This window comes from Rhineura floridana, chromosome 4 (genome assembly GCF_030035675.1).
Source record: "Rhineura floridana isolate rRhiFlo1 chromosome 4, rRhiFlo1.hap2, whole genome shotgun sequence".
Taxonomy (NCBI): Eukaryota; Metazoa; Chordata; class Lepidosauria; order Squamata; family Rhineuridae; genus Rhineura; species Rhineura floridana.
The window spans coordinates 67,576,615-67,604,407 of record NC_084483.1 but is presented as its reverse complement, the minus strand read 5'-3'; the positions used below and the strand labels follow the sequence as shown (position 1 = coordinate 67,604,407).

General features: G+C 39.6%; 1 protein-coding gene and 1 long non-coding RNA gene across 3 annotated transcripts in view; one reads left to right on the top strand and one right to left on the bottom strand.

Annotated features, from left to right (window-relative positions):
- The first annotated feature begins 5,727 nt into the window (after nucleotides 1-5,727).
- TBX18 (T-box transcription factor 18) overlaps nucleotides 5,728-27,793 on the top strand; it is a 44,571-nt gene continuing 22,505 nt past the window's right edge. The window contains exons 1-5 of one of the 2 annotated variants that reach the window (XR_009762190.1): nucleotides 5,728-6,385; nucleotides 9,085-9,280; nucleotides 12,474-12,575; nucleotides 17,062-17,233; nucleotides 27,441-27,608. Coding sequence is in view for 1 of the 2 variants with exons in the window: in XM_061623264.1 (XP_061479248.1) it covers nucleotides 6,106-6,385; nucleotides 9,085-9,280; nucleotides 12,474-12,575; nucleotides 17,062-17,233; nucleotides 27,441-27,608 (918 nt within the window). In the remaining variant the exon portion in view is untranslated. The remainder of the gene's footprint in view (nucleotides 6,386-9,084; nucleotides 9,281-12,473; nucleotides 12,576-17,061; nucleotides 17,234-27,440; nucleotides 27,609-27,793) is intronic. The other variant, XM_061623264.1, reaches the window with a different exon arrangement.
- Nucleotides 12,338-27,793, bottom strand: part of LOC133383144 (uncharacterized) — a 28,728-nt gene continuing 13,272 nt past the window's right edge. The window contains exons 2-3 of the long non-coding RNA XR_009762191.1: nucleotides 18,246-18,409; nucleotides 12,338-12,484 (exon numbers count right to left, since the gene is read on the bottom strand). This is a non-coding gene — a long non-coding RNA (uncharacterized LOC133383144). The remainder of the gene's footprint in view (nucleotides 12,485-18,245; nucleotides 18,410-27,793) is intronic.

Here is a 27,793-nt window from a genome sequence, read left to right as displayed (position 1 = left end):
ATATTTTGCCTGTGAGCCGCACCAGTTAAATAAGGGACGTGCCTCTTTCCCCCGCCCAAAGGCATTAAAAAGTTCTACACGTGAGTCAGATGACAGAGAGGTGAGCTTTGTCGGTGTATTCGAACATTTATTTTCCAGCTAGTACGTTTAGGAGTTTATTGTATTTGAAAGACCCAAGAGCATCCATTTTGGGGGAAAGGAATGCTTCTTTACAAACAGGTTGATTTCGGCTGCAATCCTGTGCATCCTTACTTAGACGTAAACCGAATTGAATAAAGAGGGATTTACTGCTGTCTGGCAAAACCGGATCATGGCTGTACGATTTTCACATCCCGAGTTTAAGTAAGCTAAACGATTTTACTTGAAGATCAGCCGCGCTGACTTCAATTGAAGTGACTTCTAATCAGTTTAGGATCAATGTAATGATGGGATCCTATAGAAACTTGACCACCATCCTTCTAAAACTCACCGAAGTCCGTGGTTTTGTCTGCCTGCCTGTCTGTTTGCTGTTTCCATCTAAGCATTTCATGTTAAGCAGCAGGCTAAGGTGTTCAGCATTCATGTTAGGATAACTCTAGCAGAATTCACAAAATCATATTGACATCGTGCTGGCATTTAAATAGAAATACGTCTCTACTGGCTCATGAGGTTTGATCTGCATTGGCAGAACACAGACCAGCGGATCCTTAAAATGTCTCTCGGTTTTGTTTCCGTATAACAGCCTACGGAAAACTCTTTTAAAAGCATTCCGAAACATTTTTTGGCCGTTCGTCTGCCTGAAACCATTCTTAATAGATTACAAATACTGAAACCCTCCATTCATTCATCAAGAATCCGGAGTAACAAGAGACAACCTCGCTGGTGCTTTCAACATTTGCTGGATTCCTCTGTCCTCCGTAGCTCTTTCTCCCAAGGATGGGATTCAGAATTTACCTTCTATTGCATTCGCAGAAAGCCACGTGAATCAAGGCATTTCCTGTCTTAAACATCTTTTTAAAAGAGAAAGTTGAAAAGGACAACACAGAAAGACACTCAAGAGAAAATCCGGGCTCGGGGAGGTGGGGAAGGAAGGAAGGAAGGAACAAGTGCCGAAAAGATCGCGCGCCAGCACCCGTCCATTTTGAGCACAACAGAACTCTTATTGGTAGCTGCGAGAAAAGAACCAGGATGCCCTTTGTATAAACCGTGCAGCTCGATCCTACGCATATTGATTCGGGAGTGAGCCTCGCCGTGTTGGAGGAGGCTTACTCCTCAGGAAGAGTGTGTGAGACAAGCCCCAGCCACCTTTTCTTTCCAGGATCACCGTGGTTAGATATGACAGCCTGTTCTATAGCATTTTTTCTTTCTCTTTTCAGCTGAGTTTCCTTTTGTATTTCCTAAGTTCTTTTACACTAACACACTGGACCACACGACCACGCACCTTCGCATGATAAACATGATATTTGGGGCCAGGGGTGTCGTCGTTCGGGGTCTCGGGTGTGTGTGTCTTAGACCCCTAACTTTTTTGGGACCAGGGTCCCAACAGGGTCCCAACAGGGTCCCAACAGGGTCCCTATGTCTCCAGGATCCTACAAACCAATCAGCATGAAAAGGGAGTGTGTTAGCCACTGAAAAGAGTCTTCTAACATGCGTCTTTGCCTTTTCCTGCTGATTGGGGCCAGTCAGAGTGGAAGGAGGTGAGTCAGCCACTCTTCTCAGTAGCTAACACTTTCCCCTTTCATACTTATGGGCTCCTAGGGACGACCGTTGTTGTGGGAGAAGGCATTAACAAGGATCTCATTTTCAACCCAGGAGCAAAAAAGGGTGTGTAGCTGTGAAGGGACCCTGCACTTCTAGATTTGCCACTACACTACTGCCTGGGACCTGGCTCAGTGGGGGTGGGGGTACCCCAAAGCCTCGCATCTGTGTATGAACAAGGCACCTCTTCAGTCCTGGAGGGCAAATCGATTAAGAAGCCAGTGAAATCGCAGTGGTTGAACGGAAATCCAGAAACTTCGGTTTAGTTGGATTGCACTTTAGACTAAAAGGCTTTGGACCCATAGTAATAGTTAAAAAACATTGGGGGCATTTGCTTCAAATTTCTTTCTCCTCTCTTACTCTTCCCTTCCTTTTTATTTTGTCTTCCCTTTCCTACGAACTGTTAAGGGTCTAGGGACCTAGGAAACTCAGCCAGCCAAAACTGCATTAAGCTGACGGTGCTTTCTGCAAAATTAACTCGGTTGTTCCCATTTGGAACGATGGATGCATGGAGAGACCTCTGGACAGGCATGTTTAGAATCGATGCAGGAAGGAATAAAGGGCAGAATGTCGCAGTCTTCCTGGGCGTCTCTGCTCAAAAGTCAGCCCCGCTCAGTTCACTTTGACTTACTCCTACGTAAGTGGGCATAGGATCGAAACCTATTCAACTAAAGTCTGCTGCTGCTTCTCCCCAGAAGCAGAAATGAAAATGGCCCTTCATTTTGCCAAGAAAATGTAATTCACAAATGGCCTTTGGGGGCAGATTTACACATTACAGCGCCTGATGGAGTGGGAGAGCAGTCTCCTGCGTGGTCCGTCAGTGGCCTTCCTCTTTGAGCATCCCTTACCCTCTGACTAGGGGCCAGAAATATCGCTGGGCCGTGCAGAGGACCAGCCGTAAAGACCGAGCAAGGCCCTCTACTTGGAAAGGGCAGATGCAGTTGTAACTGCTTGTCTCAGTCACCACCACAGCCGGAGAAAGACGCCCCATGAAAACCAACTAGCCCAGCCTCTTAGCATTCCTCCGAAGGGGGCGGTAGGGTCAAACGGCCTTAAATCCATGGGTCAGACTAGTAGCCTAGCTTTTTGCTTTAGGAATAGGCTTGACAGCACGATCCTGAACCCATAACGTGACTTGGAATAAGCTGCACATAAAAAAAGAATAGCAGTGACTTCCAATGATATCTATTTATCGAAAAACATTGCAAACTACCTCCGAAACGTTTGATCTTCCAGATGCCTTTTTCTCTTTCACTCCTCTCAGCCGCCAATGAAGGTACAGATAGATCTACATTTTGGTGACATGTTAAATTCCATCCTCAGAAAATTCCTAATCAGTACATTGCATGGGCTCCAGAGATGCATCCTTAATAATAATAATAATAATAATAATAATACCAGCAAAACTAAATGGGGAAAACACACACACAAAACAGACGTTTTGCTGTTCACTGATTCAAAACTTTGCTCTGGGAACTGATTACTAGCCCAAAGAGAGAATAAATAAATAAATTGGCACAGAGTGGAAGAAAATCTGTTCCTCCGCTGTGGCTGGAAAGTGGGCGAAAACTGCAACACGAATCCTTCCTAGATTAAAGCACGCAGTTCATACCTCACTTTAGCATAAACTGGATTTATTTTTTATGTTTTTAACTACCACGATTATTTTCACATTTACAAGTCAGAGTTATGGCAGTGTATTCCAAAACAATGCGTTTAGGATCGGCTGTTAGATTACCTGCTCCAGAATAGTCCCATTCACTACAATGAGGCTCTTTCAGAATGATCACAATATGTGAATTGCAAGTCACCATATTTAAATAACTCTAATTCCAGGCCGCCAGCTTTGTATTTGGCTTAGAAAAGAAGAAAATGCCTGCCCGAATTCAACGGTAGCCCAATGATAGTAAAAGGGAGCAGCGATATTGGCCCCCAGATGTGCATTGGCTGAATTGGGCTCCTTTGGGAGGAAGGAAGGGATAGAAATCTAATAAAGAAGAATAAATAATAACGTAATGCCAAGCTCAGGAGGAAAGCAATAAATAAATATTTAATAAAATCTGAAAGAGATTACTGTTAAAATAAATCAGGAAAGGATGCCACTAGCACTGTCAAGGGTAGCTGTCTTGCTCTCTCACTTTAGTATGCGACTGTATATATATTTAAAAGGTTAGTTGAAATCAGTAGGGTTTACTTCCAACTACATGTGTAGATATCCGTCTTCAGAAACACAGAGCGAGTGGGGTGGGATTTTAAAGCCTGCTCCCGGTGTTGGGATGAAGCCCTCCTGTCGCTTATTATTCAAGGATTCCATTGAAAGCCTATTTGGTGCTACAAACACAGACTTTCCTGAGGGAAAAAAAGAATATACACCTTTATTCTAGGGCTGTCCACCAACGGAAAGTTGTTCTTTGGGAAGGGCTGACTTTCTCTCCAGGCATTAAACCAATTCATCTAGCAATTAAAACACACACACATATTGACATATCTCGATGAAGATAGCTTATATTTACGTTTGAGGATGTTTGCAAAGATAAAACACATTGTTTTGAATAAATACAGCCAGCTCCACAGTTCACTTTAGACAGTTGTTTAGACTGTAGTAGATCTGAATAATCCGTTTTAGATTGCATGCTAGTCATTGGGGGAATTATCAGAAAGAAAGAGAGAAAAAGAAAAGAGGTGCATGGATTATAATTTATTTATTATCAGACACCATCAAAACCTGATTCATATGGGAGTTCCGCCGATTAAAAGCTTGTTTTAACCATGCAGAGCTCGTACTTCACTACTTTAAAGATGAATGGTAACTATTATTCGATTAAAGCTTTCAGGTCAACAGTTATGCCCTCAAGAGGCATATGGGGAAGAGGGCGGATAGGAAGATTGTAGGTGGCATTGTATCCCCATTGGCTTTTTGGCAATCCAGTCCTAAACACAAGACTCCTAGGAATAAAACCAACGGAAATAATTGGACCCTACTTTCACCCAGAAATTCCTTATGCTCAGTCCACATTGTAATGAAAAGAGTTATAATGGCCAATGGTCTTGCGCAGAACCCAGTCACTGAGCAGGAGAATTTCTCAGTAGATTGTGCCTTATGTTTTTAGTATTCCAATGCAATCTTAAAATACTGATAAGGATCCCCCACGTGGATTATTTAATAGGTCTTTCTTTCTTTCTTTCTTTCTTTCTTTCTTTCTTTCTTTCTTTCTTTCTTTCTTTCTTTCAAATCAACATGCAAACTAAAAACTCTCTGGTCAGTTTATGTTTGAAATAATTGTCCTTCGGATGAATTTAGATAAGAATAAGAATACTTTTAATTATTTGCTCCACCTATGAAGAAAAACGTCATACGTTAAATTTGCACTTATATCTCAGTTTATGGGATGTTTATTTCTGGGTTGGGGATCAAAGCAAAAACTGCGGCTAAAGACTAGTACCATCCTCAGCTATTTGTCATTTTATAAACACTTTGCGACTGCTCACTCTGCAATCTTTGTACTGCTTGAGCTCACATTAGCCCTGTAGATATGGTCACTGCTATTTCCATTTTATGGATGGAGAACTGAGGATGGAGAACTGAGGCTGAAAAATAGGCACTGGCTCAGAACCACACGATGATTCATCTGAAATAGGTGGAACTTGAAACCATTTCCCCTCAGATGCCACCCGGCTCTGTATCACTAGATTGGCAGATTTAGTTTATTAATTGGTCTTTGGTTAAAAGATATATAAACCCAGGACCTTGCCTGAGAAAAGAGAAAGGGTTATAAGAGCCTGAAAGGGAAGGGGTTGTTCTGGGGAGCTGGTAACGGAAAACAGGGTATCAAACACCCCTTTGGTTTCTTCTCAACTCCCCATTCACTTGCATAACCTTCTAAGGAAGAAGCAACCGGTTGGGGGGATCCGTAATTTCTGATTGGCCGAGGGCACCTCTTGATTGACACCCGTTCTCGTTCTCCGGGCTCCGCCCCGTCTCAGTCACTTTATTGACACTAATGAGCAAGTTCTTCCCACCGGTCTCCTGCCTGGAAGTGCTGACAGATCAAGGCAACAAATTTCAATTACAAGCTCTAATTTGTGTCCGCAGAGCGTTTGTTACCCATGTCAGAACTGTTTGGCCCCTCAGACGAGGCAGAGCTTGCAGGAAGAGAAGAGGAGGAGGAGGAGAGCAGCGCCGCGTTTGCAAAAAGGAATAGCTCGGGCTTCGGAAGAGAGGGAAGAAAGGGGAAGGGGACGCACCCCAAACCACTTTGGGCGGCTAGAAGTCGGATGTAGAAGAAAAGGCGAAGCGGAGACGAACGGTGCGGCCTGGAAGGAGGAAAGCAGACACGGGGGAGAGGAAAGGAGCCCGCCGGCCCGGGCATGGCGGAGAAAAGGAGAGCCTCCCCTTGCACCATGCTGAGCCTCAAGGCTCACGCTTTCTCGGTGGAGGCGTTGATCGGAGCTGAGAAGCTGCAGCAGGAGGATCAGCCGCAGAAACGACGGAAGCTGGCAGGCGCCGGCGGAGAAGAGGCGCCGGCCGAAGGGCTTAGCAGTTGCGGCAAGGGCTCCACAGACGGCGCAGAGAGCAGTGCCGCTTTGCCGCCTGGCTCTGAGACAGGGGCGGCCGCGGGGAATCGCGGCGCCCGGGCATTGCCTCCCGGTGAGTGCGCGAGCGAGCGGGTCCCCGTCGGTTCCCCAGCCCCCTTAAGTTGTAGGCAAAAGGCTCCCTCCCACTCCTCGTCCGGCCTGCCCGTAGTTGGGGCGAAATAGTTGCCCTTTTCAATAGAATACCATCGTCACTCGCCCCTGTTCCAAAGGCTCCACCTTGCTCTCTTTTTCTGTAGGGAATCTTGGCATTTACTTTCCCGGCCGGAATGGCCTCTTCGGGGTAGCTGTCAATGCCCAGAGCCTGTCCTCAGCCGCTCTGTTTCCTGCTAAAATCAGGCAGATTTACTGTTTTTTCGAAGCCTCTCCTAGGTCCGGTGGGTGGGTGGCATAGATTGCAAAACCGAATCCTTATCTTTTAAAAGAGTTTGGATGGCGCGAGAATACTCCCCTCCTCATGTTCTCTTTCATTATTCAGTACTAACTTTATGCACGTTGCAATTTCATCCCAGTCTCATTCACTTGCAGGCAACTGGGGCAAATGCTTTTTCATTCTGATACGTACCCGAATCCTGTGCTTATTCATTTCCTTGAATTCCGTGGGGCTTTCTCCCAAGAAAGCGCCCCTACGCTTGCGGCCTCGCAACCTTATCATTGATTCGACAGTAAGCTTACTTGGTTTCAGACAGTGGGCACAATCCAAGGGAAATACCGCGTGCATAAATCCTGCAGGAATTAAAGGGAACCAAACGCACAGGACACTCTTTAAAAATTATTGGTTGTGGTAGTATACTTAGATGTTTTTAACTTTCTCTGATAGTTAGACGTGGTTTTAAACCATATTTAGCTTGACAAATATTGCATCTTTGAACCTCTTTTATCTACGGCTGTATTAATATCCATTAATACCAAATCTCTAATAGTTAATAACTACTTCTTCCCTAACAGGGGAAACATATTTTCTTTTATTATTTTTATTCTTAATATGAATGCTCAAGTGCAGCCTTTTCTATCTTAATTGTCCCCTTTAGGTAGAAAGCTAATTAATAGATGCTTAAAAGCTTTCTCTGCTTTTCCACCATACTATTGTTCCAATACTTGTTTGCGTTTTAACTAATTAAAAACCCACCGGTTTTAAGTGCATCAATACACTTGACGTTGCATTTGATTAAATATCAAAATAACATGTACAAAAAAATTAGAGACGGTATGAAACAACATGCTAGGTATTATTAACCTATATCCATTCCTTCTATGATTATTTCAGTTGTCCAATAAAAAGAACTACGGCTGATAATATTTTAGGGATTTATTAGAGAGGAGATGCATTAACACGTTTTTTAAACAGCTGGTTGGATATTTAATCCAATTTAAATCCTTAGGATTTATTTTCAAATGTGTTTGGATAGGAATGCCCGACTTTAGGCTGTAATTTTACACCCACTTATCTGGGACTAAGTCCTACTGAACGCAATGGGTCTTAACTGAGCAGATGTGTTTAGGGTCGCACTGTCAATCATTCACTAGATGTAACCCGCGCAAATCTTAACGTCTCTACATATCGAATATAGTTTAAACATACTTTTATTGTTTCAGACATGTCACCTTTAATAGGATTTAAGCCTGCGTAGTTTCGCACCTCATAACCCCCAAGAACAACGGTTGCAAAATCTGCACAAAAGGGCTCTAAAATGAGTATTAAGCCTACAGCGTGCGAAGCCTGTAAGTCTATTTGGCTGCGAACACACATCTTTAAAGCACATGCCGTCCCCAAGAAAAAAATCGTGTGAACTGTAGTTTAAGGCTGCTGGGAATTTTAGCTCTGAGGGGTAAACTACAGTTCCCAGGATTCTTTTTTGGGGGGTGTTTTAAAGGTATGGCATGCACTCAGCAAAATAGTTTGCTGTAGTCTATAGGTTTATGCCATAATAAAAGTATTTAGGGTGCCATAAGACATTTTTGCTGAAAAATAGAGGCTCTTCTGTTCCTCGGAGTTGCGATATTATTAAAAAGGTGAACATCAAAATCGCGTCGCATTCCTTGTAAATGGCATTTGTGAACATATAAGACTTCCACTGAAACCTTTCCTTGAAGCAAAGGCAGTTCATTTCCAGGCAAACGTCTTCGAGGCCGCCGACTTTCTTCAAGCCGCCCTCATTGACCTTAGCTTGTCAAGGAGTTGCCATGTCTTTTCGCAAGACCGCGCCGGCTATTTAAAACACACCCACATCCTACTGGCCTCTGGTCCTGGCGCCCTCCACGGGCTTCTTTTCCCTGTGTGTATCTGTGTCTCCCTTACATCTCCTTTTCTTCTGGCTCCCACCCACCTACCAGTCCTATATTGCTGTGCGTGCCCCGGGACACCGGCCTCTTTGTGGCCCCGTAGCGTTCAGGCCCCGACAGAGAAGAGCGCGAGGCTGCGCTAAACAAGCTGAGGGGGGAAAGACACAAAACGAACGTGGCCTTTTCCGAAGGACGCACGCCCTGTTGGAGGAGAGGAAAGGGGCCCAAAGTAAAAGCACTAGTAGCGAACGCCTCCAGGTCTAGGCGGACTTTCATTGCCTGACAGAAAAAGCTCCGAATCCTTTCAGTGCTTTGTTTTTGTCTTTCTTAAAAAGCCAAAGACGCGGGAAGTAGTGGTTATAGTAGCAGCTGCGCCGCCTGACTCTAAACTTGGCGCCTTTAGCCCTCCTATTTCCCTGGCTTTCTCTGTCTAATATTATCTCTCCCCGCTTTTCAATTTTTCTTCTGCAGGTGGCTGCGAAGAGAGTTTCCTAAATGCTTCGTCCCCCCCACTGTCCCCCGGCGGCCCTACCAAGGCCGCAGGCTCTTCTAGGCCTGCTTCTCCTTTGCTTGCCTCGCAAGTGCCTCGGGTAGACCTGCAGGGCGCAGAGCTCTGGAAGCGCTTCCACGAGATCGGCACCGAGATGATCATCACCAAGGCGGGAAGGTAAAAGAAAAGGCAAAGCCTCCGTGCTCCAGTCATGGGAAAGACATGCTGAGACGCTTTCGAAAAGGCGGCGGGCCCACAGCACCCGTTGACGACACCTTCTCTTTTTTCCTTTTCTTTTTTGCCAGCTGCGCTGCGCTACGCGGCTTGTAGACGGGCTGGAAAGTTTGGCGCAGAGATCCTGATCGCAGGGAGGGGTTTTTTTGCGTGCTCTACTTGCCCTTTGCCAAAGAGATTTTGCGGCCCCGCAACATTTCTTTTGAGAATGCCATGCATCCTTTTTTCATTCCCCCAGAATTAGGTGGAATTTGGACCTGGGTTCCCTCCGTCATATTTAGCCGGAGGGGATTGCCGCCAAAACAGCACCATTCATCACTTAAATAACCCTTAGTTAATTCCCCCTCCCTCCCTCAAAAGAAATAGCAGCATTGACTTGGATGTAAATCTTCTTTACTTATGTAGACATTTATATCCAAATGACACTCTGTGAATCCAAACAAGTTGCAAAGAAATATGTTTAAACTATTGAATTCAGTGTCATTTGTTTTAAGATTTGGTTATTAGTTCATGCATATTGTCCTAGTTCTAAACATACTGATTTTAAAATAAGTGACATTTTAGTGATACTTTAAGAGAGAGATCATTTTTCGTTACAACCTAATACCATGATCTGAAATTTCTACATGTAAGGAATTTCATTGATTTAAACATTGAATGGTTTCTAAGTAATAGGTTTATTATGATAGAAGTGATCAGTCTGTCTCATGTGAAGTCCATAAAGACAAATATATATTTACCATGTCTGGGATTTTTACATACAACTAAAATTCCTCTAGATGTTTTCCGAGAGAATTATTACAAAAGATCAAGTCAAATACAAAATATTCAAGAGAACTGATTAAGCTCTTTTTATTTTGTGCTTCAGTGGCTTAAGGTGTTACATGTTGTATCATACTGTTTTGTGAGGTGGCTTTCTCCCCAATGTTAATACTAAGTTTTACATTGCCCAAACTCGATGTTTAAATGACCTCTTACTTCCGATAATGCTTACAGATGTGTATGCGATTCCAAATCTGCCAATATGTCAAAATAAATTAAGCAAATTGATTTATAAAGCTGGATAGGCCACAGTCATTTCAGATTATATAGGAATATGAGGAGTTCTACGTTTCCTGTTCATTATGTTAAAGGGTATGAATGCTAGGTCCTTAAAAGAACGTTTTTTCTTCCGTTTCCAAAGGATACACATGGTAAAAGCCTGCACAGTATAAAAGTATCTGAACTTATTAGAAATTACAGAAACATATTTTATTGAGTCCATATGCTACCTTCTACATTTTCAGAGGGGCTTTATTAATGATTGAAGTGCAGTCTTAAATAGCACAAGGTAACATTTGTCTTAAAAGTTGTCCAGTCAAAGATTTTCTTTTTTATTTTACAGGTGCCCTGAAATAACAGCAAGAACTAGTTAGTATCAGCTAGCTTTGCCCTCTTTTTCAGTTAAACATAATGTTAATAACTCCTGTCCTCCCCCCCAAAAAAATCTTAACTTTGATTTCATGCATTTGGAACATTAATAATATTAAAATGACATTGCATGTTGATTTATATAAAAAGAAATATATAGCATGCTATTGTTATAAAATTCATCCAAAATAAATGAATAGACAAGTATCAGCTGTGTGTTTATTTGAAAAATAAATTACATCTTAAAATTCTACAACCGATTGCTACTTAGTTTGACCCTAGCAAAATTTTCTATGTGCACCTTTGTATTAATGCAGATTTGATCTTGATTCCTGTCTCTAATATAATGAGCTTAATATTGAATAATGAAGATTTTACATATCTTTTGAATATAGAACACTTTAGATCACATCTACAAGCCCAATTGGAATGAAAGGAAACTGTACTTTTTGACTGTACTTTGTACTGAATATGAGAAATGCTATGGCATATTGTCATGATTATTTATTGTACTTTTAGACAGCCTTTCGTTTCATAGAATTCCATTATAGAATTGACATTTGTTTGATATAGATAAGTAATTAAGGCTTCAGTCCTAAGCATATTTACTAGGAAGTAACCTGTTCCTCTGAAATTAGTAGGAATTTCTTCTGAGAAACATGTTTAGGATTAAACTAATCTATTATGATATGCTGCAATCCTGTTCATGTCTCTGCAAAAGTAAGTCTCACTGAGTTCAATTGGATTTACTCCTAATTAAATGTGTATAGGACTGCAACCTTAGACTTACATTTGCAGCCCAAACCTGTGTTTATGCAGAAGTAAATTCCATTTATTTTAATAGAATTTGCTTCTAAGTATGCATGCTTAGGAGTACCATCTTAAGCACACAAGAAGAGTCTTACTGGATCAGATCAAGCACCCATCTAGGCCATAATTTGGTTTCCCCGGAGGCCAACCAGATGCCTTTGGGAAGTCCATAAGCAAGACATGAGTGCAATAACACTCAGTTTTTATGCATTTTCACATGGCCTATGTAATTGTTACAAGCCTGCACTAGAAAAAAGAAATAAGCATCACTTGTGCGGCTGTTGCTCATGGTTTTTGTGCACAATTGTGGTTTATGCAGTCAGCTGTCATTGTGCCAATCCAATGTTCTAGGCACCCTGTAGCTTCACTTTCCATGACAGTACTGCCAGTGTTGATAATGTCTTTCTTGGGGAAAATCTTCATTGCTTACAAGCCCAGTGCTAGATGCAAGGGTCTCTTGATCAGGATCTGTGACTTAGAAGTTACTACCATTTGCTTAGGATCCAAATTCCAATTTCTGAAATGTCTGTTCTTTGTGAATTATAGCTCCTACTTAAGCATACATTTTCTTAGAATTAGCAGTATATTTAAACTGCTAAAAGAAAATCTCAAACAAAAGTAGTTTGCTGATTAATAACTGTATTTGAATGATGTGGTCGTTTCGTTTTTGAAGACATTTCAGAAAACGTACAAAGCATTGTACAACAGAAAAGAAAAGAAAAAGAGTGTATTTAAAATTCATCAAGATATGTCATAAGTTTATTTTGTGAATGTGGACAATTATTTAAAAAGGAAAGCTTCCTGCACTTGAAAATAATTTCAAATGAAGAAGAGTAGGAGGTGATTCCACAAACATGTTCCTGTTTCTGTATTCCAAGTCTGTTTTTTATTAAATGCCCTTCTTTTCTGTGTCCAGACGGATGTTTCCTGCAATGAGAGTGAAAATGTCAGGCTTAGACTCTCATCAACAGTACTACATTGCTATGGATATCGTCCCTGTGGATAACAAAAGATACAGGTAATTGTAATATATAAGACTTGGGATACTGGGAACTGGAAAAGAATATGGCTAGTTTGGAAATTAACAGAAGGTTGCGCTTAACTCCCAAATTCCTATCTTCATCTCACTGCATGAAAAATAACTGCTTTGTGCCAAGCACGTGAGAACAATCAAGGCTTGTTCTATTGAACTGCTTTGTACATTTGGCTCATATTTTGAACACACTCTACATTATTCAAATTATTATTTTTTCCCTGTCACATAAAGCAGCAGTCTTTGAACCCCTTACTTGGGAATGGACTTTATGAAGCTGGTAAGGTTGGGGTGGATTGTCTGTAGCCTGCATAAGCCACTATGCTAGCCCAAATAAAGAACAGCACCTTGAGAGAATATTTTGTCTAGCCAGTGGCTATCAGGTCTCTGCATAAAATTATTAAACTCTAATAAGTAAATGCAAAAATATAAATTCTGTGCTAAGTTTATAACTTCCCTGAACTGCTGTCAAGTGATGTCAAGATGTCATTGTATCAGGCACAGGTTCAAGTGTGACTACAGAATGGCACTTTTGTTGGCTTTGTTTAGTTATGTAATAGCATTTCTATCTATGCAATCATTTGCAATAATTGGCTAGTAGCTATCAGTAATTGCTCTTTAGACATTGTAACATAAGGTCCTGATCATGTAGACCTTGACCAGGGCAATACTGATCTAAGCAAGCACTTCTCACTGGAATTCCTGGCATGAATTTGTAGGAATGAGAATGCAGTGATTTCTTTCAGCAATTTAAGAGATGACTAATCTGCATCCCAAGTATATTTGCTGTCGTATTAAAGAAGTTTTGCTGAAATGGTCTCTGGGAAAATGGCCTCAGTTCTTACTTATTAACAGTTTTATTGAAACCACCTTTAGAACAATTTTTTTTTAAAAAAAGATCATTAAGAAATGCAAGTTATTGAATATTAGGAAGATAACTTCATTATGTTTACCTCTCCTACTTTCAGCCATGTCAGACTTGTATAAATAGGCTCAGTCTCGCCTTTCATATGATGTGAAAGTTTTGCTCCTTTTTAAAAACCTTTCATCTTACTGTATATTTACATGTTACTGTACAGTACATATTATTATTATTACAATTTTACATTTTAACAGTTTCCCAGCAAGATTACAATTCAAACAGTGACCGTAAACTTGTAATTCCATTATATCAATAGAACAAACAATATTAAGAAACAGATAATGTTTTTGAACCACCTTGTGTGAGCAAGGGTGGCTACCCCCATTCTCTTTGGTGTCATGGCTAACAAAGTCATGTGCACTCAGACCTCTTGAGTTAACATAGCATTTATGACATATATGGTGAAAACTGGAGCAGGTTGTTGTTGTTGTTTTTATTATTTCTTCATTTATTACCCACCCTTCACCATAAGGTCCCAGAGTAGGTTACAACAAATTAAAAATACAATATTGAACATAGTTTAAGATAAATTACAGTCACAAAAATAGGACGGAGTCTAAAAAGATATATATTGGGTATCAAAGGCCAAGGTAAAGAAGTGTGTCTTCAGCATACAGCAAAAACAACATGAAGGTGTCAGACTCACCTCTGCATTTACACAGAGGTCTATATATGCATTGGAGTCTTGAACACTTTGAATTGTTGCCATTTCATGAAAGTATTGAAATCTATGGCATGTGTATCCAACATCATTTACTTACGATTGTAATGCCAAGCTATGACTCCAGCGTTCATTTGGAAGAAAATTCTTTGTAACTTGACGAGATGTTCTTAATATATGAAATATTGCCCCTTTTAGATGACTTGGTTCACTTCTACATTTTGAAAGAATATCTGGATTTGTGATTAGTTTCAACTTGTGTCAAAATAATTACGTTCATTATTATTGTCTAAATGGTTTTACTTCATTTTATATGGGTTCTACAAAACTGTTTTTTGTATGAGAATCAAATCTATTTGCTCTTGCCATGGTGTTATAAAAATGTAATCAAGTATTATTATTTATTATTATTATCTTTATTTATACCCCACCATTTTTCCAAAACTGGAACTCAAGTATTGATTAGTGTATAGAAAAGACACTGGATACAGTTCTGGAAAAATCAGACATTTTTAATCTGTACTTAGCGAGAACGTGTAATTGTCTGGACCATAGTCTGTCATCTTTGGCTCAATATAAATTAGATTTTTAAAATATCAGTGTCTTGGATCTGAAATGGCATCGGATAACATTTGATGAGTTTGTTTAAGGCTGCAAATTGAAATATGCTTACTTTAGAGGAGATCCCATTCACCTCACCAGGTAGTTTTGAGCAAACAGGGTTAGAATTTCTCTGCTGATCATGAACAACACATACATTTTGCACTTTTTTGTACTTAATAGTGAATTTCTAAACTTAGCAAAATTATATTTCAATACTGAAATTAGGCATAAAATTAAATCACTATTAAGTTTTCCTTCCAGTTGATTGGTTTCAGTGAATTTTATGTTCATGATTCACACACACAGATGATGTTCTTGCATATGTCAGTCTTTCTATATGTCAGATGCCATATTCATTTCCTTTCCCTGAATAATCTTTACCTACCTCTTGAGCTGTTCTACAAAGCTTTCCAAATATTGGGTGTAATCCTTAAAGTCCCTTTAAAATTAATATGAATGGCATGGGACCAGGGCTTTGTCAATTGTGTCTGTTGGATTGGATCCTGAGGCCCTGTGAGCAGAACATTCATGAGATACTTCCTCTGGCAGTGGTGTGTGTGGGGGACTGTAATTTTTACCGTTTTCCCTCTGGAGCCCCTTGTACCTCTTGAAAATCTGCTTTGGGGGAGCTTCTGGAATAGATGATGGTGGGGCAGGGAAAATTGGTGAACCTGCCAGCAGGAGCCTCTGTTAGCCCTAGGTAGAGCCTTTCCATTTGAAGAAAGGACTCTTAGGATCCAAGCCAGTGATCCCAATTCTGCTTCTGTTGATGTCAACGGCAATAGTTAACTATAATGGTAAGTATTAGTTTAAAATCCTTTCCTGATACGTATAGTAATTTGTTATTTAAGCTCATTTAACATTTACTGCTGTTGTAAATATCAGTAAGGGGTTTTAAAATAATGCTTTTGACTATAGTACAATAATAAAATACAGTTTGCAAATAGAAAAATGACAAATAAAAAACAATTCTATAGTAAAAAAACGGTTATAATTGTATCACTGACATAGATCTCCCCATTTCATCTGTAATTGCGATGCAGCCATGGAGTTCCTCTGCCCTCAGTCAAAGGTTTCAACATTCACTGCGGTGGAACATGTAATTCTAGCCTGCATTCCTTTGAAGGAGTCCCATGTTTGCAGTTGTCCACACATGGGGCTCTGGTTTGAGAAAGGATGTAAGGAGGCATCAGTTTCCATTCTGAACTGTGTTCGTTACAGGCAGCACTGTTTCTGTTTTGCTGCAATTCAGCTTCAGACAAAAACTACATTATTTGTCTCGCTGTGCAGAATTTTACATAATTATGTAATTTAATCACATTAATGCAATACTCTGTGCCATTCATTTAAATGCAAAGGCCATTAATTTTAATGCAAAGAAAACACAATGTAAATGGGGGAAATGCCATCCATTATGTATTGTTTGTGGACTGAAAACAACAGCAAATACCAGTTGTATTCTCGAGATTTATTTCTGTCCTGCACATGGGACAAATAAGCAAAGCTCGGCAATTTGAGATTTCCTTGATCCCTAGGTTTGAGGGATATGTTTTGTAAGACAGAATGTCCAGCTTGTCATGATCATGTCAGTTGTGATTGCCTGTGCCATATTACAGCTGAACAAGTTCATTTTTCAGTGCAAGAGCATATAACACTGATGATATTTTAATCCATTACAGAACTAAACGATCTAAAATTAAAACACAAAAAACCCAGTTTAAGGCTGTTTTAGAATGCTTGTTTTATAATGGATAAACATACGGTACTTCATAAATACATTGGCTCAGTTTTAAATAAATCATCTTAAATGGAAAATGGCTTGATCTATAAATTATTTACATTCAAAATATTCTCATTGTAAGATAAATCTCAGAAGACTTGGGATATTAATTTGTGGCTTTTAAAAGAGATCTTCATAGAATTTTACTTTCAGTTGAAATAATCCCTTCATAGTGTTAAATGTTGTATTGCACTTTTTCCTGAATTCCTTCTAATTTTTAGCTTATTTTTGCTATCTCCATTTTAAAATTTTGAACACATAGTGAGAAAACAATGGGCAAAATGAAACAAAAATAGTTAGTGCCAAGCTGTTTATTTGGGGCTGTGTTTTCTTTTAAAGCACATGCAAATAAGTGTTTAGAAGTGACTCACTCTCCTTTTTTCCCTCCTTTAATCTAATTTTTCCATATAACATGCTGCATTTTTGTTCCGGTTTTGCTACAATGTTTTGCTAAAAATAATTTTTTCCATTGTAAATCTCTTAGCCATTGGGTTTCTTTCTATAGGTATGTTTATCACAGCTCCAAATGGATGGTAGCTGGTAATGCTGATTCGCCTGTTCCTCCCCGTGTGTATATTCACCCAGATTCACCAGCCTCAGGAGAGACTTGGATGAGGCAAGTGATTAGCTTTGACAAACTGAAACTTACAAACAATGAACTGGATGATCAGGGACATGTGAGTATCTTGTTTTCTACAATGTTCAAGTAATCCATCCATCTTTAAAAGTAAACCAGACCTTTTGACTTGTTGTTGTTGTTGTTGTTATGTGCCTTCAAGTCAATCACGACTTATGGTGACCCTATGAATCAGTGACCTCCAATGGCATCTGTTGTGAACCATCCTGTTCAGATCTTGTAAATTCAGGTCTGTGGCTTCCTTGATGGAATCAATCCATCTCTTGTTTGGCCTTCCTTTTTTTCTACTCCCTTCTGTTTTTCCCAGCATTATTGTCTTTTCTAGTGAATCATGTCTTCTCATGATGTGTCCAAAGTATGATAACCTCAGTTTCATCATTTTAGCTTCTAAGTGATAGTTCTGGTTTAATTTGTTCTAACACCCAATTATTTGTCTTTTTGGCAGTCCATGGTATGCGCAAAGCTCTCTTCCAACACCACATTTCAAATGAGTTGATTTTTCTCTTACCCGCTTTTTTTACTGTCCAACTTTCACATCCATACATAGCGATTGGGAATACCATGGTCTGAATGATCCTTACTTTAGTGTTCAGTGATACATCTTTGCATTTGAATTTTGACATATATCCTCACATTATCAAAAACAGATTGACTTTGCAAAACTTGTGTTCAGGTTAGATGTATGCATGCTTTCATATTTTCCCATGCTAATTAATCTGTACCTGTGTGTGATTTTACTTTCCTTGGTTAATTTGGACGCTTGGAGAAACAGAACTGAGCATAACTAAATTAACTGAAAGTGCAGATCTACCTGAACATTTTGATATTGCATGTGTAGCCTTCAGTTTTTTTCCAGAAGTAAGGAGAAATAACATGCCTATCCTTAACATGGATGTCTTCAACATATAGGAACTTAAACTTAGTAAAAGAAAGATTAAGTAATGATTTTTTAAAAAAATCATTTGTACTAAAACTCCATGAGGTGTTAATAACAATATTTAAAAGGAACAACATGAGAGCTATGCTTGCTCTGATAATGATTTATTACCTACCTTATGGAGCAAGACCTTCTACAGCTGAATCTCATTATTTCTGCAACACTGGCAAGGAGTTGTGAAGTTTAAGTGTTCTGTTTGCAAGCTCCAAATTGCTTAGTTATGACAACACCTCACAAGACAAAATACACCATAGTAATATTTCCATTCCTCCTCAAAACCTATGAGAGAGAGAACAAAGGCAAATGAATACCTTTCAGTTAATTCTTAAAATATTCACATTTCCTGCATAAATAAATAATTATATAAAATAGTTTTGAGATGGGGCTCTTGATTGTACATTTTGAATATAAATTAATAAATGAATATTCTAACCTCTTTAAAAGACAACACTAGGGTGAATATCTATGCGAGAGCCATCTTACTATTCTTATAGTCACAAGTCACAATCTTGTAAAAACACTTTCCACTTGGGCACAGGGGGCAGGGATTTGTATGCTGACTTTTTTCAAGGCAACTTCTGGTTGTTACTCAGCTCTGATCTACACTGAATATTCTGAACACTGGGGTCATTTCAGATTTTGTAATTTTGCTGTAGGAGATCATTAATGAATCTGTACAGCTGTAATGGACTGATAATACTATTTATCCCCAGTAAGCATTCTGTTAGTCAAATAGTAGGGAATCACTTGTACAAAATCAAATTCTTTGGGTTCTGAGAAAGGATAAAACCACGAGGTAAATTGTCAATTGTTTTTGAATCTTTAAGAGTATAGCAGTGCTGACTTTGGTTCAGTAAAGACTGTATGGAATTGTGCCACACACCTATATTATTGTTTTAATTTATTATCGGCCCTTCACCCTGAGGTCCCAGAGTGGGTTACAGCTGTTCAAAATACATCATTAGAAACAATTAAAACTTAAAATTGCAACATCACAAAAAATTGGTTGGGTCCCAAAAATACACATGTCAAGCATCTAAAGGCCAAGGTAAAGAGGTGCATCTTCTGCATTCACCGAAACCTGTACAGTGAAATTGTCAGGCACCCCTCTTTGGGGAGGGCATTTTACAATTTAGGGGCTGCAGTGGAAAATGCCCTCTCCCAGGCCACTCCTCTCCTGAACATGTGAGGATGGCGGAACTACCAAGAGGAGCCCTTCTGCTGATCTGAATGCTGTGTTCCCACTCTGCCTGAGTTCCCCCCCCCCTGCTATCCATTATTAACAGTTCAGAGATATGAGTAACCTTCATAGCTGCTGGAAATTAGAACAGTTAGCCAATTCCTTCCCCTTAAATATTAGACAGGCGCCATCTCTGTTATCTTTTCGGTGCCTATTGAAGACTTTCCTCTTTCAACAAAGCTTTTAAGTTGAGACCTATCCCAGTCTGCGTCTGTGTTGGAATTGCTTTTTAATATTTTTTTCAATCTTTTTTTCTAAACAATATGTTTTTTAACCCTTTTTATTGAAGATGTTTTTAAAGCTTTTTAAAAAAATTTTTTTAAAGTTGTTTTGTTTTAATGTATTTTAAGGTCTGTTTTTATGGTGTTTTAAAGTGTTTTTAGTGCTTTTGTTTGCCTCCCTGGGCTCCTGCTGGGAGGAAGGGTGGGATACAAATTAAATAATAAATAAATAAATACAATTGTTCAGTAAATGTCAATACATTGTTTTAGATGAGAAATGTTTGTTTCATGTATGAATCGCTTGCCATGAAACATCCCGTAATACATCTCTGTAAGACAATTGAAACTTAAGTATAATTAAGAACATAAGAACATAAGAAGAGCCTGCTGGATCAGGCCAGTGGCCCATCTAGTCCAGCATCCTGTTCTCACAGTGGCCAACCAGGTGCCTCTTTGTCTCTAGACCAGGGGTGGGAAACCTTTGGGTCTCCAGATGTTGCTAAACTACAACTCCTAACAGTGCCAGCAAGCATGGCCTGTGGCCAGGGATGATAGGAGTTGTAGTCTAGCAACATCTGGAGAGCCAAAGGTTCCCTTCTCTGGACAGCAGCTCTAAGCAACTGTTTGTCCGTAGATTTCTGGCGCTTGATTCTGTAATTGCCAGGTGAATCTAGGGCATTAAATAAAAGAAGAATATTTATGATGATTTACTTAAAAATCATCTATATCCTGCTCTTCCTCACTCAGAGATCAGAACACCATACAGTAAAATCTATGAAATATAACAATGTATAAAAAAGCAGATTACTGTTTCATTTTCAGTTCAGCAGGCCAAAACATCTGGGAGGGTTTTGAAGCCTTGTTAAAAAGAAAAAGTTTAATTCCCTTCCTGAATTCAAGTAGTTAGGGAGCCATATGAAACTGCCAAGGGTGAGAGTTTCAGAGGTGTGGGCTGCCAAGCACTGGTTTAGGACATCTACAGTCTCCTTGGAAATATTAGAAAGAGAGAGGTAGAGCTGAATGGTCGAGAAAGAGGGGAATAAAGATGTATAAATAGTAATTAACTCCATTTCTGTGGCACTGTTACATATCTATAGCTATTATGAATAGGAGTAGTAGGACTGGGTCATAAACATTGATGGATGGCACTCTTAAAATAAGAAAGAAATGTTTGGGGTGCAATCTTATCAAGTACTGCTGTTGTGCCACCATTTCCAATGAACTTTTCTGCGAACTGTGCTTGGAAGACTGTCTTAACGTTGACCTTTATTCAGCAAAGGTTCCTGACTCTGCAATTGATTATGCGTTAACTGATTGCTTATAATCATTATTTTCACCAGATGCAGCAGATAGTCAAACCTCTGAGTTAGATAGTGGTCATCTACAAACAAATTCTCAGGATGGGTAGAGCAAATTTCCAATATTGTGTAATCACAAGGTTTAATTTATTTCCCCTCCCTCAGTTGAAAGTTACATAGCTGTTGGAATTACTTGAGTGCTCCACTTTAATGAGTACTTCAGGTTGGAGGAAAGTCAAGTAGCTTTTTCATAGAACACTTCAAAATGCACATTGAACGGATTCAGTCCTAAAATGTGCCTTGAAAATTATAATACAGGTTTTGGAGACAAAATATTTTATAAGAAATTCATCTTTCTAAAATTGGAGAGTTTGCAAAGAATGTCATTTATTGTTACCAGAAAATGCAGAAATATAAACCAGAGAACTGGCTGTTCCAAAGCATTAACTTTTATTCTTTTGCTATTATGACAGAATGAAAATGTGTTTTGAGATGGTTAAATTATTGCTATGTAGAATAAATCAAAGGGGAAAATTCTTATATAAATGCAGAGATGAAAGTTGGAGGTAGCATTATACAAGTAAGTATCCAAGACTATTTTACTCATGCACTAAAGTATTATAATAAAATTAATGTTGTGTTTTGCATGAGTACAACAGTTTTGAAATGTTAATGCAAGTTAGTATTCAGTTAATTTCACATTTCAATTAATTATAAGACCCAAATCATTCTTAGTTTATTCTCAGTCGAACCAATGGGGATTAAGTGCTGTAAACCTCCCAGAGAGCTTCGTCTATGGGGCGGTATATAAATGTAATAAATAAATAAATAAATAAATAAAATGTGCGTAAGTAACTGAGCTTTTCATTGGGTGGATGGCTTCATGTTCATTCTCATTTTGATGAAACAAAGAATGCCACCATACCCTTTTCTACCAATTCATTACTGACCACCATTGCTCCTCTCCCTAATTTAGTACAGAGCCAGAGAAGTAGAGTACAGAGATTTTAGTCTTTTTGATACAAAAGGTGCATTCAGTTTTGCTTATTTTTTCACCTCTTCTTGTTTATTTATTTTTAAAAAAATATTGTTCTTATTACTGCTTTCTTTCTGAACACTCAAATGTTTAAACTTTGCCAGCTGTGTTATGTAAGCTTACTTGTCAGGAGTCATAGGATTGGTTATGTTTTTGTGTCAATTTAAGACTGTTGCTTTTCATACTACAGTAGGGCACTGCTTTTCGGCAGCCTGCTTTTCAGCGTTCTGCTAATACAGCGGCTTTCAATTGGAGTAAAGCCACACTCATACGGTGCTTGTTCGCTTTTACGGCATTTTTCGGGCATCAGGTGCCATTTTATTGACGGAGGTTTGCTTTTTGACGGGTTTCGCTTTTAGGCGGAAGTCTGGAATGTAACTCACCGTATGAGTGGGGCCTTGCTGTATTATAGAGCACTGTTCTTAAACCTTAGGTTCCCAAATGTTCTTGGACTACAACTCCTATCATCCCCAGCCAGTTTAGCTACTGGTCAAGGGATCATGGGAATTGTAACAAGTGAGGACCCAAAGTTGAAGAACACAAAGAGAACTTAGGTCAAAATCTATGTCTTTTTATATGAACTGGATTATGAACAGTTCTTGAAACATTTTTGGAAATTTTGTCTGCACTTGTAAAGTTCCAAGAATTTCAGCTTTAGTCTTAGGAAAAAGTAAGCCTTTTTTCTGTCATTGTTATGAAAATACGGCTGAAAGCATGAAAGGGCCACTAATCAGAAGGCAAATAACAATCCCAAGATAATGTGTTAGCAAACTTGCAGTATCTAAGGCCACAATCCAACACAAAGCTAGGCACAATAAACTAACTAATCTGTGGCCTTAGCTTTTAAGTGGCTAAAAAATCCAAGCTGACATCTGATGATAGCAACACCTGTTAGTTGCTATTGCCTCCAGGTGGTTGGAGATACAGGTGTGTGTTCCAGGTGCCACTGTGGTTCTGAGTGTGGATTAACTGTTAATGACCCTTCAGATTTTGCATGTGTAGAGGCTACATCATGGGCATGAAATTATGGGTAGGATTAAAAGAATAGCTTTTACATGGGAAAACTAATGACTCTATCTGGAGTTACTATTTTCTGTTTGTAAGTTTCTTTCACAAGCCCAGGGAATATCAAGTTTTATACAGAGCTCTCCTTTTGCATACAGGTGCACAAGGCCTTGTACAAGATAAGCATACAGTTTTGACAAAGTAGAGCTGTGTGAGCAGTATTTCTTCTGAATGTAGTCCTCTGGCTCTTGACCACAAATTGTAAAGTACAGTTTTGACTGCTTACTGTTGTGCAGTTAAATGTTTGCAGATGAATATTCTGCAGATAAATACTCTAGATACAATTTGCAGAAGATGTATAGTAATATGTAACCAAATTACTGGATTAGCTAGATGTTGGCTGATTTAGGCTGCAATCCTGAACTCATTCACCTGGGAATAAAGTGATGATGAAATCTAGCGTTCTGTTTTACCAGGCACTTTACCAAACGCTTATGAAATGTGACTTACTTTAATGTAAGCACTATTAATAATTTTCTTCAGCTAATTTTAGTATCTTGCTTTATTTCATTTATATCATGTATCATTAGAAGGAAAACATTAACTAATTCAGTGCATTTTTCAGCACAGTCCTATGTATGCTTACTCCCAGCTAAGTGTGTATAGGAGTGCAACCATAGTCAGGGAATTCATCTCCTGTTGATGCATTGCATTGTGCAGATAAAAGTTACACTCTCCCCACTTCTCTGAGCAGTGAGAAAATCCAGGGCTGCAGTGCTCCTCTGGTTTGGTGTTCTTTGAAAAGAGATCACTGTATGTTCTGTAGTTACTGAGTTCATTTGCAAATATGCATAGCTGAGCAGTAGCTGAAGGCATAGTGGGGTGCTGCTGCTCACCTGACCTCTGGTTACACTGCTGCGTACCCAGAAGTAGAGGTGGAAGTGTGAGGTAAGTGTGGTGCAAATGTGCCACGTTCATGCACTTTTGTACCATGCCAACCTCTTTGCTGCCTCCCCCACTATCTCCCAGTAAGCAACAGCAACATGACCAACCAGAGGGGTAGTGCTTCACTCCACTGTCTGCTACTGTAGGTGAAGCACAAATTAACACTCCAAATCCACTGCCCCACAAAAGATCTCCAGAGAGAGGCAACATCCAAAGAACGCTGTTTATCTGTATCTTTCTCAAAAAACCAAAAACAGAACCTGCAGCCTGGCTCTCTCTCTTCCCCCCTCCAGATTATATCATTCTGGGGGGTGGAGAAGGTATGTCCCCCCCCCATTTAGAATATCCGAAAGAAATCCTATATCAAGAAGCAACTGCGTAATAATTAATTTCCATGGAGTATTTGGAGCTATTAACACTCCTTTGTCAATCTCAGTTCAGGTATTGCCTTAAGATTGTAAACCCATAACCATAATGACCAGGTTTTTAAAAGTATTTTGCAATGCTGTGTGGATAAACCTCAGGTTGGGAGTTGGGGAAGTAAACGGGGAGGGGGGATTGTATGCAGAGTGCCGAAAACATAGACTACATTCACACCATACAATTGAAGGCCCATGGCTTTCTCCAAAGAATTCTGGGAACTGTAGTTTACCTCTCACAGAGCTACAGTTCGTAGCATTCATTTGGTGCACACTTTCCTCTAAATATATACATTTTTAAAACATTGCTTTGTTGGAGAACTGCATTGCAAAATTCAAGTATGTGCGAATTTTGGAATATGGTTGTGTTTTGGTTCTCATTGTTTTGGAAAGTGCAAATTTGACAGATTCGGTTTTAAATGTGAACTGAATCAAATTTCTTCCCCATCCCTAGCATGGATGTGGCCATACACAAAGAAACATGCTAGACTAAAGCTGATGTGTTCAAGATTGCAGAATATTTTGTTTTCGTTGTCATTGTAGCAACGCAAAACAAAAAGATCAAAACATTGCTATAAATTTAATATTTAATCCAGCAGAAAGTTTTCTGGCATCTGGTTGAGTATTAGGTGCAGGAAAATTGTATTCTGGGGGAAACTTATCTAAGAATGATTTTTAGTGTGCTTCTGATATAATTGTCTATAAAATCTGACTTCAGTCTACCGAAAGTTCAAGTATCCAGAAAGTTGCTTATCCAAAACATTGTCATGACCCCTAGAGAAGAATTAATTCATATAAAAGCATCCCAGATAGCCAACTCCTTATTTTTTCAAATGTAAAACACCTCCTTTTATTTGGACAATTAGGTTTCATGGTATTTGGCATTCAGTGGGATTCCAAGAAGGGGAAGATAACATGCAATGTTGACGTTAGTATTCCGTGGCCAATCATAAAACAGGAAATTATTTTTTTCCCTTATTTTTAATTAGATGTTCTATCGGCTGGTGGCCATGAAGTACATGTACATATCTCCCTTACCTTCCAAACATAATAGTTAAGTTTTCAATTTTGAACTTTTGACAGCAAATTCATATGCAACATAAAATGAATGCAAAATTTTCTCCAAGAATGCTTGTAAATCATGATTCACGCAGTAATGAAAATATTTACATATTTGCTTCATTCTATGTGACTAATTTTGAATTGGAGAAGGAAAGAGAAAGGTACTAATTTATGAAGAAAGAGAGAGGAGACCTCAGAGACTCAATGGAAATGAGGAAAAGTCCAGAGTATTTCAAATCTTAATGACTCTTTTTAAGGGATACTGGTTAACCAAAGCTGTCTTCTGTACAGTGTCATTGTAAATACTTATAGTCCCCTTTGAGGTCCTGTGCCTATGTGTAGATCAGGAATGGGGAACCTTTTCACCTTGAGGGCCAAATTATTTCTGAGAAACCTTTTGAGGGCCACATGCCAGTGGTGGGTGGGGCTAGAGTCAAAAGTACATGGAAGAACAGATGTAAATTTAATATTTTCAGTAGGCTAGTTTCTACACATGAGCACACATGCACCCCCTTGTTTGTGCTCTTCCGGGCAAGCAAGAAGCATGATCAGAGTTCACATTCCAGCCAGACCAAAAAAAAAGCCTTCAAGTAGGGTGTAAGGCAGGGCTAGTGAAGGGTGTGGCTTGCAGAGAATCCCAAAGGCCAGATAGAAAGGCCTGGACAGCTGCATTTGGTCCCAGGACCTGAGGTCCTCCATCCCTGGTGCAGATGAATCCACATATACAAATGAACAGTGGCCATTATTTATTCTCTGGGTGGAATCCAGTGTTGTACAGTCACACTTCTCCTTACACAGCGGGGCTTCACTTCCTCTCCTTTCCCCCAGCATCCCCCTTGTGACTCCAGAATTTGCTCCAGAGGGGGACCAACCCTCCAGAGCAGTTTCTGAGAGTGCAGGGGGAAAGGAAGTTGAAGTCTTATTGCACAAGTGGAAGCCTGTCTGCTTGCGCATGGACAGTGTTGGATGCAACCCTCTAGAATGAGGTATGTCTAGGGTGCAATCCTGTAGTGGAGTTGCTCTTGCTGAGGAGCTTTAGGATTTGGCAAAAGCCCCACTACATCAGCAGAACACTTATATACACCACCACCATGACACTGGCTAGACTATCAGGTGAATTTGAGTTGTGGGGATTGGTCCCATGAGTTATTCGGGAGAGGCTAATTAGGTCCCAAAGTGATTGTGGTCAAGAATGTGATATATGGGGATATGAGCCCCTTCCTGCCCAGGGTCTCTTGGATGTTGTGCACTTGCTGCTTGCGCTGTGCTATGGCGTTCTTGCAACCAGCCCCTAGATCCGCCAGGACGGCTTGGCTCCTTCCATTTCCATGCAGTGTGTGAGTGTTCTCTCTCACATCCTGGGAATTGGTGGCTAGGGTGTGGCTAGCATTTTTTTCTTTCTATCATGTTTACTGTTCTTCTCCTAGCCTAAACTGGTCATCACAATGATGACATATCCTGCCCAGGTATAACTGCAGTATAGGATTTCTCTGTCCATGGTCAATGTTAGGCTCTTTTGATATAAGCATATCTGTGCCACATATCCTTACAATAGCAATAATAAGGATTCTTTAAAAAATCATGTATATGCAGTACATGAGAAATAACATGTACGTCATATTATTTGTATCTATATTCCGGAGATATCTAGTGGTTGGCTTTTCATATTTCTTCAAGATTCAACAAATAGAATATCCCAGAGTACTCTTGAAAATCTTCAGACAGATCTGGAGGTGATCCACCTGCCGTTCTGCCACACAGCCTCATTTTAGCCCAGGACTATTGCCTTCACATGGTTACACAATCATCCCTCAGAGGCACTTCACTGAACGGAAGCCAGGCTAATTTTGAGATTATTTATTTCAAGCATTTTTATCTTGCTCCCACCAAAAAGAGCTCCAAGAGTAGCTTACAAATATCAGTGGTAAGGCCAGTATTGAAATGCATCACATTACCTATGACTGGCCTCAAAATAAAATAAAGCAAGATGGATAATACATTTCAATTTATTTAAAATACTGACATAGAAGAAACAGGGAGTCCTTTTTAACAAAACTAGCTCTATTCATCTGTTTTTGATGTAGATTATCCTCCATTCTATGCACAAATATCAGCCACGTGTCCATGTCATTCGGAAAGACTGTGGGGATGACCTCTCCCCAGTCAAACCTATTCCTTCGGGAGAAGGAGTGAAGGCATTCGCCTTTCCTGAAACTGTTTTCACAACTGTCACGGCATACCAGAATCAACAGGTAACTTTTGTTTTCTTTGTTTTAATGCTCACTATTTATTGGATCCAACCAAACTGGGGGTGGGAAGAAGCAATTTCTGTCTTGACACTAGGTAAATAAAATTATCTAATGTCTTTCAAGCTCTTTAATAAATTTGTTGCAGTACTTTGAAATATGGTTGAAATTGGAAAGCACAACAGATAGTC